The following is a 19,693-nucleotide window of genomic DNA, read 5'->3' as shown; positions in this document are numbered from 1 at the left end:
GCCTATTTTTCCTTAGGCTACTTGTCTCCCAACAAAGTAAAAATCTAACCATCCCCAGGTTGTGTAGATGCAGGCCAAGGAGTCAACTAACGATAAACAAAATCACATCAAAACGGCCTGTCCATTTCAGTGTCTTAAAACTGATCCATGCCCCTGGCTTCAAATAGACTAAAAAGGTGATTGAAGAGAGTCCAAAATATCATTGCTTAAAAATTTCCCACATAGAGGTAAATTCAAGGTCTTCACTTTTAAAATAGTGATTTGAAACCATCCAGGCCAAAGCATCCACTCTGAGATCATTTTTCGCCTTGGTTGGCCATGGTGCAACTGTGCATGCATTCTTTCTAACAAGCTGCCTCCCCTGTGTGTTAGAAATAGCTCAGTCTCGCAGGAGCTGTAGAGAACAGGGCAAACAGACATGCTCATTGGTTGGGACACCTGGAACAAGCACTTTATGATGCTGGGAGCTTGAGGGCCTTTTAGTTCAGAGAAAGGAGTGGAGGGAGCCCAGTCGGCTCTAACAGAGCCGTTCTCACATTCATGGGCAGCAACTGCAGGCCCAGGAAGGAACTGAAGTGGGTCTTACCTCTCCTTAGGCTTCAGGTGTGAGAAGCCTGTTTGCTGGAACCGGAAAGTCATCACCTATACTGCTCGTCAGCTCTTGCTGAGACACTGGATATCCCAGTTAGCACAGTTCATCCTCTTCCAATGATCACAATGATCATAACATGCACATGGTCCCTTTCCTCCCACCCCTACCCTCACCCTCACACACTGTGTTGTCATACAGCCCAAGATAAGGAGCAGCCTCTGCACATAGCTCCTGTGTTTTGTGATCCATACACCATGAACACCGGCTTATGTGAAATCTTGTAATAAAAATACAACCACACCATGTGGACTCCAATGGGACCCAGTTACTTTGTCCACTGACAGCACAGGGGTTGGTGGCTCTGCCCAGCAATGGGTGCTTCTATGAGAAAAGCAACTTTGGAGATTTCTCTCAATGACAAGAAAGGTGGCCTTGTAGAGGACAGGATTTACTGGATTTACTGAGTCCTGAGTTGTAAGGATTCGGACAGGTGGTCAGAGCAAAGTCGTCTTTTTTCCATAGCAACCGTAGGTCAGGAGCTGTGAGGAAGGGTCCTTTCTCAGGACAAAGCCTTCACAGTCCTAGCCAGCTCGGGCTGCTGTCAGGCGGTCTTTTCCCTTTGAATCCTGGGAGAAGTCAGGGCAGCATGCGGCTGACTAGGCTTCTAGGTGCAGAGTCAGAGGCATCACGGGAGGGTGAGAGGAAGCAGAAAGACAAAGGCAGTCATGGAGCCCACAGTAGCTGCTCAGACACAGGTTGGTGCCTTACAGGCACGTGAAGGCCAGCGCTTTCCTTCCTCTTGCTTCTGATGGTGCAAATTTAGACGTCAGGCACATTCCTGGGGGCGGGGAGTAGGATGGTTGTGGACTCTACAGCCCCCAGGGAGAAGAAGGAGAGGAGTTTCCAGGTCATTTATAGCACTTCCTTGACGTCGAGGAAAGGGAAGGAAAAGACTTTGACTAATACCCTGAACTAAAAATGGGGAAATGAAAAAGTATTATAAAAGTTAGGTTATTTCTTTCCTTCCTTGTTTTTCACGTGAGCAGCCACTGAGAATGCAACTGGCTTTCAGTCTCCTCTGTAACTGGGGACAGGAGTGAAATGGATAAACGCAGCTCACAGATAGATAATCCCCAAAGCTCATCCTTATCTACTGGCTTCAACCTCCTCCCTCCAGAAATCTTCCATCCCAGCTCCTGATGAGGAGAAAAATGAGTGGAGGGAAGCATAAACGACGTTACAGGGCAGACTTATCCTCTGATGAGGTGTGAAGGTGCAGGAAGGAGGCCAGGGGTTCAGAGGGACACGCAAGGGCCCAGGTGGAGGCACACTGCAGGAAAGGCCCTCGGCATGCTGAGGCTTCTTTACATGGAGGGAGAAAGACTCCTAAAATAGCAGAGCTGGACAGGATAACCCAAACCAGTCGGGTTCCTTTACAGAAGGGCGCACTGAAGCTCTGAAAGGGCATTCGGGTCATTGTAGGGGAGGCAAAACTTTTCCTTTACACTCTGACAGTCAGGCTGGGCCTGAGAATTAAGTTGACATAAGACAAATTAACAGGAGAAAAGCACACAGATTTTATTATTACATGTACATGGGAGCCTTCACAGAAAAATGAAGACCCCAAAAGTGGTTGGGCCTAAGCACTTCTATACTAGGTTGAACAAAGAGTAGTAATTGTGAAAAAGTATCTAAATGTAGGGGCCGGTTAAAGGAAGATAAGGGTCATTTAACAAGGTTTGCTTGTACTGATTTCTCTCAGCCCCTTCTCGTCTCTGGCGATGAGAATATTTCTTTCCTCCTCATATAGAGAGGGCATCTTTTACATGGCAGTTTTATCCCTTGCTTTTAGGAAGAAAAGGGGAAGTCAGTGCCCTTCTTGCATGTGCTTGCAGGTTTTTCAAGTGCCTTTAACTCAAAATAATCCCACGTCAAAATGGCATATTTTGGGCATATTTTGCTACCCTTCACCATCCAGCTAGTTAGTGGCAAAATCGAAACTAGATGTTGGTCCTTCTCTTTTCCAGCCTGCGGTTATTTGACTACATCTCAGTTTCCGTCTTGTGTCTGGGACACGCTTCTCACCCTCAACTGATGTCTGCTGGGGATCGAGGACACGCCAGGCCCTGCGCTGGAGGCCTCTACGTTTATCTGATCGATGCACGTAAGTGTTACTGTCCCTATTCTGTGGGTGAGGACACTGAGGTTCAGTAGGTTAGTAAATGGTACTTTCATGTGGTTCAGCCTAAAAACATGTCTCAGGAAACACAGCAATTTAGATCAAGAGTCTGGTTTCATCCGTTCTCTCAGCAGATGAGAAAACTGGATTTAGAAACACTGATTTTCTCAAGGTCACACAGCTGGCCAGGAGCACAGCTGGGGACTCAAAGGGCACTTAAGTTGGCTCCGCCGCCGCCGGTTAGCTCCGTGTAGCCACCATGACACACATGGGATAAGCACTACTGGAACTGCTTTCCTCTGGCTCCCCTCACCTAGATGCAGGGGGGAGAGCTTCTGAAACAAGCCTTGTAGGACACAAGAGGCTAAAGACAGGATGTTCCCTTACTTTAGACTGAACCTTTCAAAAAATGTACCAACCTCTCCATGGCCACCTTAGATAGGCTTGGAGATGCCTCCCAGGGTGACTTTCTTCCCTTAGGTGCTGCTGAGACCTACAGGAAATGTTAATATGGAAGACATTAGAATGCTCTAACCTTCATCCACTACTTCATCAAAACCATCCCAATCCTTATCTCCTTCATGGTACTGCCGCAGATAAAGACCCGACACCCAGGTTCAGAGGAGTGGGGTTCTCAATTTATTTGGACTAGCTGGGGAATATCCTCCTTTTGTGAGAAGATTCCAAATAGCTGTTTCAAGCGTAATCTTTTCTATTAATGGACAAGCAAGTAAGTTCAGTACTTTTAGGGGTCAAAAGTTCACAGAAACATTCCCAATCAGGGCCATCTTAGGTCATGCTGATATAAATTCATCTTAGAACACAACTGCATGCTACCGACACTCCGTACAAGGTCTTAGCAATATATGTGTAGCATATGAAGCAGCTGAAAGATGCCACAGTCATATCCAAAGGCTCCTTACAAGATGAGATCTGGTCTGGCAGCCACCAATGGCTGGAATCCCACTCAACTGTGGGCAGGCTAAGAAGTCTGTATCTGATGGCATGGGCACAGCCGCTTTGGGGCAAAAGATGGGCAGAGACTGAGGCAGCACAGAGGTGAAGCTGAGAGAGATAGCAATGGAGTGGGAGTTGAGTCCATCTCCCCCACCTCTGGTCACCACCGGTGGGGCCTCACGGGGCTCGGGGAGGAAAGTGCTCTTTTGGGTGACATGTAGGAGTAGAGGTTCCCATTTATCAGCTAGAAGCAGTACAGCAACAGTGTTGGTGAGTGAGAAATGGGAAATGACACCACTGGAGGTTCTGCATTCCAAATAAAACTTGCTGACTTTCCCTCTGGTTCTGCCTAAGGCCCATGGGAGAGGAGAGACCTGGTTTTAGGGGCTGTTGTTAGTCCAGGGCCCAAGACAAATGTGAATCAGATGGTCACCAGGAAGCATCAGGCCCCCTGGAGAGACTTCTCTAAATGAGATCTAAGTATCTGGTCAAGAACACCAATGAACTCATAATCATTTATTGTAAATCACTCATAGTTTACACATTATTAATGGCAAAATAACACTGTTAAACACCTGCTGGATGAAGAACTTCATTATGACAATTTTCTATTGGCATCACTTCTCTTCCCAAAATTTTAAATCCCACATCTTTCCCAAAAATATCTACCTTCACAGCGCTCCGATGCCAACACTAGAAGCCTTTCCTTTGCTCTAACATCTAACACAAAGGGCGCGCTGTCCCGATAATTCAACATGCTCTTTACAAGGCAACTTAACACACAAAATTTTTTTAATCCGGAAGCTACATAATGATCACTTTATATTTTGCTGCAAAATCAATGAAGGCCACATGCAGGTGAAACATTAGTAGACACTGAGTTCTAGATAACTGTCGGTTATTAAGATCTGATGGCCTGGTGTGGAAAATTAATACGCTTATTTAGCAGAAGTAGCTAAAGTGCATGCATCAGTGGCTGGGATCAATTAGAATATAAATTAGGTGTCTAAACATTTAAATGAAAGCTTAATTTGAGCTTAATTTGATGTCTGGCACGTCTGAGTTATACACCTTCAAAATGACAATAGCAAAGAGAACAAAATCAAACACCTAAACAGGCATTGATGTATAGGGTCGGCTGGCGTACAGCTCAGGATACAGAGCTAGCTGGGCAGTGAACAGATCTCTTTTGAAGCAAAGACAGTGGAGCATTGACAAGCTATAAACAGGGCCAAAAAATAAGAGAGCCATTTCCTGTATTCTCACTTTTTAAAGTTTTCAGTTCTCTTACTTAAAAAACAACACACACACATATACTAATTACAAAACAGAAACATTCCTTAGTGACTTCTTAGACCCTCTTTTGTCTTCTACCCTGCCTCTCTGCTCCTTCAGATAGTGTGTTTAAAAGTAATGCTGGGTTAAGAAAGGAAAAGAAAAGAAAAGAAATGCTCTCCTGAATCACACTGAAAGAATATTAAATTCCTTCATCCTGTCAGGGTTAACATGTACAAGCATATGACAGTGTATGTTTGACATATTGTAGCGACAGCATTTAAATCACAAGTCCACGAGCTAATGTTAAATCATAGTTACATTGACTTAAAAATTTTTTTTCATTGAGTTGTTTCTTGACATTATTTTGAGACAAACAAAAACTTTCCAAACCACATAGATTCCATTGTCTCCTCACCCTCTATCCTCTTCCGTGATTCAATGAACAAAAGAACGATAGTAACAAAAGCCATGAACCCAGGTGTCAACGGCGGACACGGTGGATGGAGGATCCAGGTTCAGGCGCTGCCATCTCCAGTCCTGGCTTTCCGCGCCTCGATCATCGGCTTGGTTGCCCGTTTGCGGTCAGTGGCCAGCCCCAGCCAGCACATGAAGTCAATGAACCAGGTGGTTGGGTTGAAATTTAGGCCAAATTCACTCGCAGAGTAGTCAAAGGGAAAGGTGTGATGGTAGTTGTGGAAGCCTTCACCTGGAAGACAGAGTGAGCTTGAAATAACCCAATCACCAATGCCCTACACTGGCTTTTTCAATCACTCATTTATGGAGACTACCCTGTGCGAGACACTGTGTCAGGCAGGTTCTCTGGAGAGCAAAAGACTTGATTCCTGCCCTTAGGAAGCATTTATTTAGTTGGCTAAACTAAATATGAACAGAAAAATAACAATAAAGTTATCAGCATAAAGTGACAAGACTGATTTGCCCAGGTGTATTGTAGACATGCCTCCATGACTTCAGAGCTGTGCTTCTTAAGCCCAATGCTAAACGGCTGACAACGGACCAGCATTCTGATGTATGTTCATAAAAGAAAAATAGCCTTTGCAGACTGGGATGAACACAGGAAGACTTCTTGCGAGAGCTCGGAAGACATAAACGAGAATCATTCTGATAGGTAAGTACATTAAGGAGCTGGATCTTTATATATCCAAACTCTACCTGTATATTATCCTACCCTCTCAGTGAAAAGCTTTTCCTCCCTTCTTCTTCTTTTTTTTTTTTTTTAAGATGTTTTCAGGAGGGGTCTCAGGGCTTCTTTCATTTGATTTTTTAAAACAGCTTTACTGAGATATAACTCACTTACCATACAATTCACCCATTTAAATACACATTTTAATGGCCTTTAGTATATTCACAGAGTTGTGCATCCATCAGCATGATGAATTATAACATTTTCATTAACTAAAAGGACACCCCACACCCTTTAGGTGTCATCCCCCCAGCCCTACTTTCCATAGCTACAACGGTTAATTCTATGCGTCAACTTGACTTACCAAGGGGTGCCCAGGGGAAACTTTATTCTGGTGTGCCTGGGAGGGTGTTTCTGGCTGAGACTAGCATCTGAATCAGTGGACTCAGTAACGTAGCTGGCCCTCCCCGGTGTGGGTGGGCATTATCCAATCCATTAAGCGCCTGAATAGAACATATAATGGAGGAAGGAGGAATGTGCCCCTTTTTCACTGACTCAGTGACTGAACTGGGACATCTATCCCATCTTCTCCTACCCTCAGACTGGAATTTACACTATTGGCTCCCTGGGTTCTCAGGGCTTTGGATCCGGACTTAACTATACTACCGGCTGGGTCTCCAGCTTGCAGACGGCAGATGGTGGGGCTTCTCAGCCTCCGTGATCACATGAGCGAATTCCTCATAATAAATCTCTCTCTCCAGAAACAGTAGGATATCTACCTATCTATCTGTCTGTCTGTCTGTCTATCTATCTATCTATCTACCTGTCTATATACAGAAACAGTATATACATCTAGATATCCTACTGTTTCTGTATATATATATTATATATGGAGATTTATTATGAGGAATATTTGTAACAGTATATATACATACTGTTTCCATTTCTCTGGAGAACCCTGACTACAGTCTCTACAGATTTGCCTACTCTGAACATTTCATATAAATGAAATCATACACTATGTAGTCCTTTGTGACTGGTTTCTTTCACTCAGCAGATTTTCAAGGTTGTAGCAGGTATGACCATTTCATTTTTTCTTACTGCCAAATAGTATTCCGTTATATGGATAGACCACCATTTATTATACCATCGAATTTATCCATTCACCAGTTGATGGACATTTGGATTATTTCCACTTTTTAGCTATTATGAATAATGTTGCTATGAGCATTCATATAAAGTTTTTGTGTGGATATATGTTTTCATCTTTCTTGGGTGTAAAGCTAGGAGTGGAGGTGCTGGAGACTGCATCTGAAGGATTCTGCTCCACAAAGAGCATGTCAGATGGATCAATCTGTGGTCTGCAGTTTTCTTATTCAGGTAGGTCTTCTCTACTCTGCTCCTCCACCCTCATCATTGGTGATGTTTTTCCTGGACTAGAGTACACTATAGAGAAGTTTTCCCTCTATATTCAGAAACAGGCACTATTCTAAAAACTCTGTATGTATTCCCCATCTACCGCACTGTTGGCTGCAACAAGAGCCTTCCAAGGCACTTTATGAAGGAGACTGACTGGGAGTCCAATGTTGAGCTGGATAGACTTAAAACCAACAAATACCCAGCTCTTCAGGGCTTGTGTCATGACCCCATTCCCTGGGTTTCTTGCCCATCATCCCCATATAAGACAGTAACAGTCCATCGTGTCCCCTCTCCCATCTGCTCTCGGAGTGAACACTGGATGTGGCCCCCCTCATTATAGTCCTTCTAGAATATGAAGGGTGAGAGGAGGAGAAAGCAATAGGAGAGTCAGAAAACTCTTCCGCCTGTTTCCAAGGTACTTTGCTGTCTGCTTACTTAGTTATCCCATAGCTAAATTTGGTGTTTATTCCACCTTATATTGCTCTTGTCAATGTAAGATCCCTGGGGTCTTAATAAATAGCTGACCCCAACAAAGTGGTGACACAAATTCATTGCTGAGGGACACAGAGACCATTTCTACTTAACAGTAGGAACTTCCCCTTCCTGGCTTTGATCTCTGTGCGCAAGGCTCGCTTGCCAAGAAGACCGAGTTGCTTCTATAAAAATACAGCTAATAATTATTAATCACTGACTGTGTGCCAGCCAGGGCTAAGTGCTTTGACGGGTATTAACTCCCATAATCCTCACATCTCTGAGCTAGCTGCTGTGATTATCCTCATTTTAAAATGAGGATGTAAGTACACAGAAGGGACAAGTAACTTGCCTAAGACCATATGGCTAGTGATAAAAACAACATCACAAAGGCTTACTTCATGCTGAGCGCTGTGGCAAACGCTATGTATCAACTCATCTAACCCTCCAACGACCCTAGGAGGAGAGAAATACCGTTGTCCCCCCTTCACAGATGAGGACACAAGGTGTGGAGGAGCCAGATAACTTGTCCAGAGGGTAAGTGGAGGAACCAGGACTCAACCAAACTTGTCAGCCTCCAGAGGCCTTGCTCTTAACCGTTTTGTGGTACCATGAGATGCCAAGGTGTTGTTTCTTCCCATTTCTCTGTTTGAAGGCCTTTTTCTTATAGCGAGCCAAATAACTGGACAGCTGAGGCTGGAGCGGTCACAGCAGTTTGAGAGAGAAGTCAATTGCTATTCCTCCTTTAGGAAAATTTCCATGGTAAAAATAAATAGCTGCTAATTATTGATCACCTACTATGTGCCAGGCACAGTACCAACCAGTTTACAAATAGTATCTTTCTTACTTAATCCTTGCAACATCCCTGTGAAGCGGGCATTGCTATTCCCATTTCACAGAGAAGAAAATCGTAAATCAGAGCGATTACCTGACTTGTCCAAGAGTCAGGATTCTAGCTCCCAAGCCCAAGTTCATTCCACTCTATTGCATTTCCCTGCCTCTCCTTACAGATTCCACACAACCACTGAGAAGCCAAGAAAATCAGAGCTGCCATCCTCCCCATTGGCTCTCACACCCCTACTCACCAATGGCGCCAAGAGTGACCAGTGGGTTCTGCCGAGGGCTGATGTGCTTGTCATAGGGCCGGTTTCCATACATGTGGGCGGCACTGTTGACCAGCCAGGTGACGTTGAGTGAGATGGTATAGCGAAGGATGGAGGCCAGGAAGTAGGAATTCCAGAGACTCTCTCCCCAGAGGTACCAGGGTACCAGCGTGGGCACCAGGAAGCACATGAGCACCACGGTGACCTTATAGTACCTGCAAGGCAAGATATTATGGTGGCATTGGGCACCTGTTGATGGCAGTGGGGAAAGGCTCAGCAAGCCATAGGAAAAGTCAGGAACTGTGCCGGTCAGCTCCTTCAACGCTTTCCATAGGAGGGCCCTGCTGCGTGTCACTCTGTGCAGGAGTCACAAACCCATATAGCTACAAGGGCTAGGCAGGTAACAAAAATTTAAGAATTAGGACAGGTAGAATGCTAGAGGAAGTGGTAAGGCCTGTAGCATATTTCAGAGGAATTTCAATATAAAACAGTCAACATTGTGCCAGGGAAACCCAAGTGTCTTAGAGCTACATTTGTCCCACAAGCCACCAGTTTGACAGCTCCTAGCTATTTCTTTCATCAGTCAGTCAACCTGATAAGCAGGTTTTCTTGAATAATTTCAAGAAATATCAGTATTTCTTGAATAATTTTCAAACACATGATTCTGTACTAACTTAGCTTGGTAAAAAGGTAAACAACACAGTCCCCAAAATGTTCTATGTCCATTCAAGACTATATTCAAAATCAGTATAAAAACAAAAAGTAGAGGAACAGGTCACAGGAAAAATCACTGAGAAGGGGCCGGCCTGGTAGCATAGAGGTTAAGGTTGTGTGTTCTGCTTTGGTGGCCTGGGATTCACAGGTTAGGATCCTGGGCACAGACCTACACACTGCTCATCAAGCCGTGTTGTGGTGGTATCCCTTATACAACATTACAAAATAAAGGAAGATTGGCACAAATGTTAGATTAGTGACAATCTCTTCCTCAAGCAAAAAGAGGAGGATTGGCAATAGATGTTAGCTCAGGGCCAATCTTCCTCACCAAAAAAAAAAAAAAAAAAAAAATCATTGAGAAGAAACCATCGATAGTTTGTCTCCTGGACCTGTGTATCCAGCAAACACTTACTGAGTGCCTACTATATGCCATGCTCTGAGTGCTAGTGATACAGACACAAATCCCACACAGTCCCTGCCCCAGGCTTCCGTCAGGTGGAACCACTGTTCTCCACCCTCTGGCCATGTAGGACCAGGTCTACGCAGGGACAGGAGAGGGGCTCTGACACAAAGTATCCAAAGCCATCTGTGCATAGCTATTTCCTCCCTGGCCTCCCACTGGCTAATTGAGCTTCCAGAAAGCCTCTGTTAAGATGCATATGAACTCGGAGGAGGCAGAGTGTGAGGGAATGAAAGTCGGGAGGTGGGAGACTTTGACTTGAGTCCACATCTGATTCTGGAGGTTGAACAGATGTCTTTTTATCCTTTCACTCTCCTCTTGTGCACAGTTAGATGGCTCCCCAGAAAGCAGAGCACGAGGCAAGGGCCTGTGTGTGGGCAGTTTCTTTGGGAAAGGAGCTCAGGAACTCAAGAAGTGGGCAACCGGGAAAAGTGAAACACGGAAGGAGGGGCAGCTAAGCCGAGGGTGCCCGCTGCCATGGGCGACTGAACTCAGACCTTGATGGGACAGAAGATATCCCAGAATTACTCTCTCCAGAATGAAAGAAGGGACTATTTCCCATTGGCTCCAACCCCCCTTGGTTGAGGGATGCCACATGAGATATTAGCTCCCTCACACTTCCGTCTTTGCTGGGGCCAGAATGGCTGAGTGCACTCTGCAGGCATCTCAGGTGGAGGCAGCAAAGAAGCCAGAGCAGGAAGTAAGAATGAAGCAGGACAGCTGAGCGAGGTGCTGTTGGGCAACACCTGTGCCAGCAGGTGGCTGTGGCAACAACTGGAGTGAACAAGTGGACAAGGAGAATGAGGCAAGGCACAAGAGGGTCCCAATACAAGTGGCAATTATAATACCTCATGGGGTTCTTGGGAGGGCCAAATACTAATTACTACTGTGGAGTGTGTGCTTACCATGTGTCACGACTACTCGGAGACCTTCACACGCACTGACTCATTTAATCCTGACAAAAACTCTAGGAGAAAGAGACCATTATTATCCCCATTTTACATTTACAGATGGGGAAACTGATCAACAGAAAAGTTATGTTGCTGGGCCAAGGTCACAAGACCAATAAGAAGTAGGACCAAGATTCAAATCCAGGCATGATCACTTCAGAGACTATCACGCTATTCTGCTTTGCAAATGAAATCACATATGTAAGTGTGTTTTTCAGATTGCTAGCTGCACATAAATGTCAGTTCCCATAATGATAATTGTTTCTTGGGGTTTTTTTAAGATTTGCACCTGCATTAACATCTGTTGCAATCGTTTTTTTCTTCTTCTTCTTCTCCCCAAAGCCCCCTAGTACATAGTTGTATACTGTAGTTGTAGGTCCTTCTGGTTGTGCTGTGTGGGATGCCACAACAGCATGGCCTGATGAGCAGCGCCATGTTCATGCCCAGGATCTGAACTGGTGAAACCCTGGGCCACTGAAGCGGAGTGCGTGAACTTAACCACTCAGCCACGGGACCAGCCCCAATGCTATTGTTTTTATTGGGCAATATATTAACCCATCAGCACCTGAAAGAGAGCTCCTGGGAGGCCAGATGAGTGGGCTGTGGTTGGAGGGGCAAAGACAACAGTCAAAGGGACTGGTGGTCTGGATTGGGCTCCTGAGAGTCACGTGCAGACGGCTGTTGGAGAGTGCTCTCAGGAGACACCGTAAGTGAGGGAGGGAGGCAGGGCTGGGCCGAGGGAGACGCTCACCCACAATGAGTTTCAGCAGATCCAACGGGAGCACTGGGGCTAGAGGACCCTTTAGAGTTGTCCCAAATTGAAAGGTATCCCACGTCATCCAGCCATTGGCTTCAGGGTGCCCCGTGGGAGGGGCGAACCCTTGGGCAAGGCAGTTCCATGTGGGCAGGGGCAATTCTCCAGAAAGGACGGCAGCTGGGGGGTGGGAGCATCAGCTGAAGAGGGATCTGGGTGAAGCCCACAGGCACTGGCCCTGGAAACTGGGAAGTGGTGGTGAGCATGTGAAGAGGCAGGGGCTCTGAAGGGAAAATGGAAGACATGCCCAGAGCCAAGGGTCTCCTGGCTCCTCGTTTGCACCTCTGAGGAGGAAAGGAAGCAGCTAAACATTGCCAACAGTGGGCATCCTGCAACTTAAGCTTCTCTTTCTCACTCTCTGGGTTGCAACCCAGTGCCTTTGAAAAGAGCCTCTCATAGTGCTGTTCTGAGCCATTGTCTTGGCCCCTCATTTTGCTCCTGAAAAGAAGGAGAGAGAAAACACATGTGCTGTGGGCTGGCTCTGTGCTGGACGCCAGGCTAAGCTGGCCACAGGCCTTCTCTCCCTCCTCCCATCCGCAGCAGAATCGGATGGACACACTCCGCAACAAGGACCCCGCGGCTTAGAGAGGTGCCATGCTCCCCCCCGGGGTGAAGCCAGGCCCTTGCTCTGCCCCAACCCTATGGAATCTGCCTTCTCTGGTTTGACCACAGCCTGGGGGACTCTGCTTCCACTCATACCCTGCCCCAGCATCCTCCCCTGAGCCGTTTACGGAAGCCACCTGCCTGCCTGGGCTCTGGTTCCAGAAGCTCCTGTCCCCGAGGGGCCAAGTCCCTGTGGAGGGAGAACGCCCAGCAATGTGGCTTCCCGAGTGGGAGGAGAGAAAGGCCCGGGCTTCACCTCCTAGCACAGCCACTGTCAGGCCCAACTTCCTCTTCCCCAAAAACAGACCTTCTGTAAAATCATCGCCCTCATCCCAACAAAGCTTTCGCAGACCTAATTATAGTGTTGTTCTCTGGCTGTTCTTCCTGTACTCTGCTAGGACTCCTCTTTGTGTGTTCAATGGCGTGGAGGAGAGAGGAAGGAATTTTTAGGGGGCACGGCAAGTCTGGGTCTTGTTGCTGCTAACTGTGTACAAATTCTCCCCAACCATTTCAAACAGACTCAGCGCATCTTCCCACGTAGCAAAGCACCCCTTCCTCCCGCGCACCGTTTGCCTCGAGCATCTGGTCTCCATTTAATTACAGTCAGAACAAGTGCTGAGGTGGTTCTCTGGCTTCCTCGCTTAATAACACTCAGATCTGGACGCCCCGGCGAAGGACCCACAGAGTACTCCACGGAGCCTCCAGCATCCAGACCTGCCTGATGTAAAGGCCCTCCTTTCCTCGAGAGAGAGAGGGGGAAGGGAGGAAGACTGGAGAGGGGCCACTGATATTGCTCTTTTTGCCAAATGGCTTTTTATGTTGTGAAGCATCATAGAGCATTTAACTACCAAACTCCGCCACTTCCCAGCTGTGTGATCTCGAGTCAATTATTTAACCTCACTGAGCCTCAGCCTTCTGTTCTGCAAATGTGGGACTAACAAATTTATTGAGTGCCTACTATGAGCCAGGTACTGTCCCAGCCCTGGAGATATAAAGCGAACAAAACAGACAAAAATCCCTGCCCTTGGGAAGCAGGGGGATCCTGGTAGGGAGATTGTATATATATATATACATATATATATATATATATATATTCCGGTCAGGAAGACAGCTAATGAACAATATAAATAAAACAAGGAGCATGTTAGTGGTAAATACTAAGAAAAAAATAAAGCAGAGAAGGAGAATATGATGTCAAGGGCAGGTGCTGAAATTTTAAATAGGCTGTCTACAGAAGGCTTTACTGACACTATAGCTTTTGAGTACAGATTTGAAGGAAGTGAGAAGTTAGCCATGTGGCTAAATGGGGCAGAGAATTCCAGGTGGAGGAAACCATAAGTGCAAAGGCCCTGAGGCAGGAGTGTTCCTGGCACATTCAGAGAAGAGCACAAAAGTTGGGGCTGGAGCAGATGAATAAGGAGGAGAGTTCTAGGAGATAAGCGAATAATGGTGAGCCAAGTCATGGAAGGTCTCGTAAGTCATCATAAGGGTTTCCACCTTTACTCTGAGTGAGATGGACCTTTGGGCAGGTTTTGAGCAGGAATGGTGTGTGATCTGACCTATATCCTAACAGGATCACTCTGAGTATTGTGTTGAGAACAGACTGCAGGGGAAGGAAGAAGCAAGAAGAGCAATTAGGAGGCTGCTGCAAGAATCTAGGCAAGAGGGGACACTGGCTTGAACCAGGATGGTGGTGGCAGATGGTGAGAAATGGTGGAATTCTGGATATATTTTGAAAGTAGAGTGTCAGAACTTGTTAACAGACTAGATGTTCGAGAGAAAGCAGGGAGTCAAGGACGACACCAAGGCTGGAGATGCCATTAGCTGGTATGAGGAGGAATGGAGGGGAGCTGGCTTGGAGCAGCATGTGAGGAGCTCAGTCTCAGACACGTCAAGTGGGAGATGCCCACCACACATTCAAGGGGCGATGTCAAGTAGGCAGCTTGATATACAAGTCTGGAGTTCAGAGGTGCTCTAGAGAGAGGTTTGGATGGGAAGAGACATTTGGAAGTCATCAGCATATTAACGTATGCCACTCACATACATATATTTTCTCATTTGAGTTCCACAATAGCCCGATAAGGTAGTTTTTATAACTGCGTCCTTGTAGGACCTTTACAGAGATCCAGAGAGGCCCTGGGACTTCCCCAAGGCCACACTGGTTGTACAGGCCACAGGCAGGCTTCAAACTCAATTCATACACCCAATTGTCCGCTCCCTCTAAGCAGAACCTGCTGCTCACTCAGCCTCCCAAGGGCAGGTCACAGGGCAGAGGTAAACCCACCCAGAGATAAGCTGGGTTGGAGCATCTAATCTAGCTGTTGCCCTGAGTTGCACGTATTTGAGTAAAAACACTGTCCCCTCAAGGTCAGAAGTAGATACTTTGTATACTCTAGCTAGACTGAACTTCTTCCCAGTCCTCAGGCACCACCTTTGCTCTGTCCCCTGCGTCTATGACACTCTTCCCAGCTTGGCTGACTTGACTTTTCCTACTATCAGTCATAAACATCACTTCCCCTTGGGCAATTTCCTTGGTCCCCTTGAGGGACAGTGTTCCTGTAGCAGGTCGCACTTCTTAACTCTCAGGATTCATACCTGCTGGCTTAGTGGCAGTCTTACCAGCTAGATCAGTCATCTCAACCATGACTGCATATTGGAATCCATTGGGCAGACATTTAAAAATGACTGATGTTGGGAACCCACTGCAGCCCAACTAAATCCAACTGAATCAGAATTTCTGGTCCAGGCATTGATATTTTTAAAGCCTCTCCATTGTAAACATTGATGATAGCCTCCCTGTAATCCACCCCTATCCTTCTTTCTTGCTGGAATGCCCTGATTTTGCTCAGAGAGCCAACTGTGCTCCTTGCAGCCATGTCCTTCAGGGAATGTGGACTCCACCCAGGGCACAGCTCCTGATTGTTTTGAGGTAACCACGGTGATCTCATTCACTTAGCCTATAATTAACTGAGGAATTGGTCAACAGTGGCCAATAAGATATGAGGGAAATGATGGCTATAATTTTAAAAAAGGGAAATAACAAATGTTGGTGAAGATGTACAGAAATTGGAACCCTTGTGCATCACTGGTGGGAATGTAAAATAGTGCAGCTGTTGCAGGAAACAGTTTGGCAGTTTCTCAAAAGGTCAAACATCGAACTACCACATGACCCAGCAATTCCATTCCTAAGTATATATTCAGAAGAATGGAAAGCAGAGAATTGAACAGATATTTGTACACCAATGTTCGTAGAAACATTAATCATAACAGCCAAAAGGTGGAAACGACCCGTGTCCATTAATAGAAGAATGGATAAACAAAATGTTGTATATACATACAATGGAAGATCACTCAGCCATAAAAAGGAACGAAATTTTGATATATGTTACAAAACGAATGGACCTTGAAAACATGATTAGTGAAACAAATCAGACACGGAAGGACAAATATTGTTATGATTCCACTTATATGAGGTATCTAGAATAGGAAATTCAAAGGGACAGAAAGTAGAATAGGAGTTACTAGGAGCTGGAGAGAAGGGCAAGGGAAAGGGGAACTCACTGCTTAACAGGTGTAGAGGTTTTTGTTGGGAACGATGATACAGATATGGGCCCTAACCTTTCAACTTTTTCAACGCTTTGAAGACTATCCTCCTTCCAATAAACAGGATCACAATAAAGAGAACAAATCATTAAAAATAGCCTTAAGATCTAAAATTTGTTCTATGGAGAAGAAAGGATTTGGGATTTCATATTTTTTCCCCAAATCTGAGTGTGATAAGCATCTTAACACTCTCATTTTTCTTTAGATGAAAAAGGAATTGCTGTTCTGTCTGCAAGCATTTCCTGTTGCTTGACTAACCCTAGGCACCGCGGGGTCCAGAGCTGGTGGTGTGTGAGATCTAGAGAGAGAAATCTATTAGAGCATGAAGGGAGGGGAAATGACTTCCGAGGGGGCCAGCCTGAGGAAATGTGGAATAAGCAAACACCACGACAGAAGAGGGAGAAATCACAGCCCCACAAATGTATCATAATGATGAGCAATGAGCTGTCACTGGCATCTTGATTAAATATGTGTGGTTTCGTGATTTCACTTAAAGCCTAGCCAGAAATTCATTTTCTCTAAAATTTTTGCATCTTGTAGGGGTCCAGGCAAAATCATTTGGCTGCTTACTAAACATTTATTTAGAGGACAGATCATACGCCCTGGCAGTTTGTAAATGGATGGAACATTCTCTCCCCCTTGCTTTGTCTCCTCTGGCATCGGGGCCCACAAGGTGAGATATGTGCTTCATTTGGATGCAGATCTGAAGATGGAAGCCCATTGATGGGGGAACTCTTTGGAGCTTTTCAGAAAATCTTCCAGACTCTTTGAATTGCTTAGGCTGAAAATGGGCTTTGCTGCTGGGTTCTCGATTTTGCCACTCTGGTGCTGCAGGGTCTTCAAGCAAAAGTGTTCATGATTGCTGCATCTGAAGTGTTCCCTGAAAGTCTTAATCACTCCAGAGCTGGCTTTGACCCTCAATTCGTCTTGACATCACTTCCCCTGTGCTACTTCATGATAAGCATTCCCGTAGAAGAAAATCTTGTAATTGGACTATCTAGATGCATAATCCTCATCTTCTGGATGCCTCTCCTCCCCTACAGAAGAAGCAGAGATGGCAAACGGCTGCTCCATGAAAGCATCTCCTTCGGAAGCTTGCAATGCAGTGGGAGAAAGACTTTTATTTTCTCTCTGCCTTCAGCTTTACGTGCTTTTTGAAGTCTGAACCCGGAAGTCAGTTGCATCCATTCCCTTGAACTTAATTTGTCTTTGTACAGTTTGCACTAATTCACTAAGCAGTGGCTCAAAAGATAAACACAGTCATTTCAGAATTTCAACACAAAGAGCATTATTCGTGCATCATCAACAATGAAGTGCTTAAAGAAAATACCCAAGCATGCTGATCGCTAAGACCGGGCAAGGAAGGTTAAAAAGGCTTTTTCCTTTCTCAAAGCTTTGATTCCATCAGGGTAAGTGGATGGCAAGTTCTCTGAGGGTAGGCTTTGTCTTGATCCAATTCTCATCACCTGCAGTTCTTGAACACAGAACGCTGGTTAACACAGTAGGTGGCCAGCAGGCAGCGGCATTGCTGACCTGCACTATCAGGAGTGGAGGGTGAAGATCCATCTGTCTTTGGCAAAAGCAATCAGGTCGGTTCACTCCTAACTGCTTGATACTTAGAGCTTCTCTAGTCCTCACAGTCGAAATTGAAGTTGATCAGACTGGATGTCATTCTGGGTCTCTCTCCAGGGTTCTTACCTCTGTCTTTGTCTTTCTCTGTCCTTCATCCTTCCCACTCTGCTCCCTCCCTTCCGGACTAGATATCAATTGTTCTGAACAAGTTATAGGAACAACAGACTAACTCCTTACGGTATGTAGAACAGGATGGCTAAAACGAACAATTAAAATTATTTACAAAATAATTTTTTAAGTAAAGTTGCTGCATTTCTACTTTCTCTCACCCCTAAAACTGCATTCCACTTCCACCCTTGCTATCTGAGATACACTGAGAAAACATGACCACTTCTCTTAATCTGAGACCCATGAAACTGGACACAAACTCCATTATGTATTTCCATTTTTCTTGGGTTCAAAGTCCACAGAGATTCAAAGAGATGTACAATTCCCAAGAGAATGAAAGCCCAGTACATTTGCAGGTAACTGCTTTTTTCTTTGATGTTGTTGTTTTTTAACTGTGATTTTCTTTGTTTACTTTAAGATCTGGCCTAAGACTTAAGAAAATTTAATTCAATTTAAAGAGCAGTCCTTTTAAGAATGAGATTGTCCTCTCTACTTTTTTTGGCAGTAAAATTTTTAAAGGAATTACAGTGACACTAGATTGCGTGTGTGTGTGCACACTCTTATTCATTCTAGCCTACATATATGTAGATCTTGTGCTGAAAGAACAATCACCAACTGACAGAGTTCAACCCTCCACCCCACCCAAGAGAGCAAGTTTAATTTCAAAACTCTATCAGTGATAAGCTACTCACCAGCTGCCAGTCTCTGAGCAAGAAAGGAGCCGATGGAGTCATTTCAGCCACGTTCACGATCAATACCAACTGCTGCAGCTGAATCGATCAGGTAGGCTGACTATTTGTCTTGTTGAGGGCAAAAAGAACAGGCTGAGAGAGCACAGCTTCTTCACTTTGCATGTAAAAGGCAGGACATTGCGCACCACGTGCTTTCGAGCCCGTGGGTTCCGTCCTAAAATCCAGCTGCGCCGTCCTTCCAAAGCTCCCCAGGCCTTCAAAACTCAGCTCAAAATTGACCTTCCCCAGCAAGCTTACCCTCAAAATGTCCTCTCAACCTTCGTTACTACATTATCCAGCATCCCTTCAGTACACGTGTGCTGTAGACTCAAGAAGACAATCATTTTAGATAGCTGAGTCTTTCTGCTGAGGCTACACATGTTCAATTACACTGATTTTTTTTAATTGTATGTGGAAACCATTCCCCATTTTTTTGCCTTCTTAATCAGAGTTTATGGAACAAAACTTGACCTTCCATGATGGTGATAAGTGTCTTAGCCTGAGTTTCTCAGAAGGCAAAAGCAAAAGCCTTATATGTTTATATGCTATCATAGAAAGCTTTATATGCTACTATTTTATAAAAGGGGTGCTCTGGGGCCGGCTCGGTGGCACAGCGGTTAAAGTTCACAAGTTCCGCTTCGGTGGCCCAGGGTTTGCCGGTTCGGATCCTGGGTGTGGACATGGCACTGCTTGGCAAGCCATGCTGTGGCAGGCATCCCACATATAAAGTAGAGGAAGATGGGCACGGATGTTAGCTCAGGGCCAGGGATTGGCAGCAGATGTTAGTTCAGTGCTAATCTTCCTCAAAAAAAAAGGGGGAGGCACTCAGTTCTTGGGAAACAGAATGTGGGAGGCAGGAAAGGTGGGGGAGCCAATAGGACAGTGTGTTATTGAACTGACCACTGCTTGATATCTTAACCTGGTGGGACCATCTTCCG

At 45.5% G+C, this 19,693-nt stretch overlaps 1 protein-coding gene across 1 annotated transcript in view; it reads right to left on the bottom strand.

Moving 5' to 3' along the window:
- Positions 1 to 4,229: 4,229 nt before the first annotated feature.
- SCD5 (stearoyl-CoA desaturase 5) overlaps positions 4,230 to 19,693 on the bottom strand; it is a 141,137-nt gene continuing 125,673 nt past the window's right edge. The window contains exons 4-5 of the mRNA XM_008525788.2: positions 9,123 to 9,355; positions 4,230 to 5,712 (exon numbers count right to left, since the gene is read on the bottom strand). Coding sequence (XP_008524010.1) covers positions 5,522 to 5,712; positions 9,123 to 9,355 — 424 coding nt within the window. The 3' untranslated portion in view covers positions 4,230 to 5,521. The remainder of the gene's footprint in view (positions 5,713 to 9,122; positions 9,356 to 19,693) is intronic.

The sequence above is a fragment of the Equus przewalskii genome, chromosome 3, assembly GCF_037783145.1.
Source record: "Equus przewalskii isolate Varuska chromosome 3, EquPr2, whole genome shotgun sequence".
Taxonomy (NCBI): domain Eukaryota; kingdom Metazoa; phylum Chordata; class Mammalia; order Perissodactyla; family Equidae; genus Equus; species Equus przewalskii.
The sequence above is the reverse complement of the archived record's forward strand: the minus strand, read 5'-3'. Positions and strand labels throughout refer to the sequence as shown.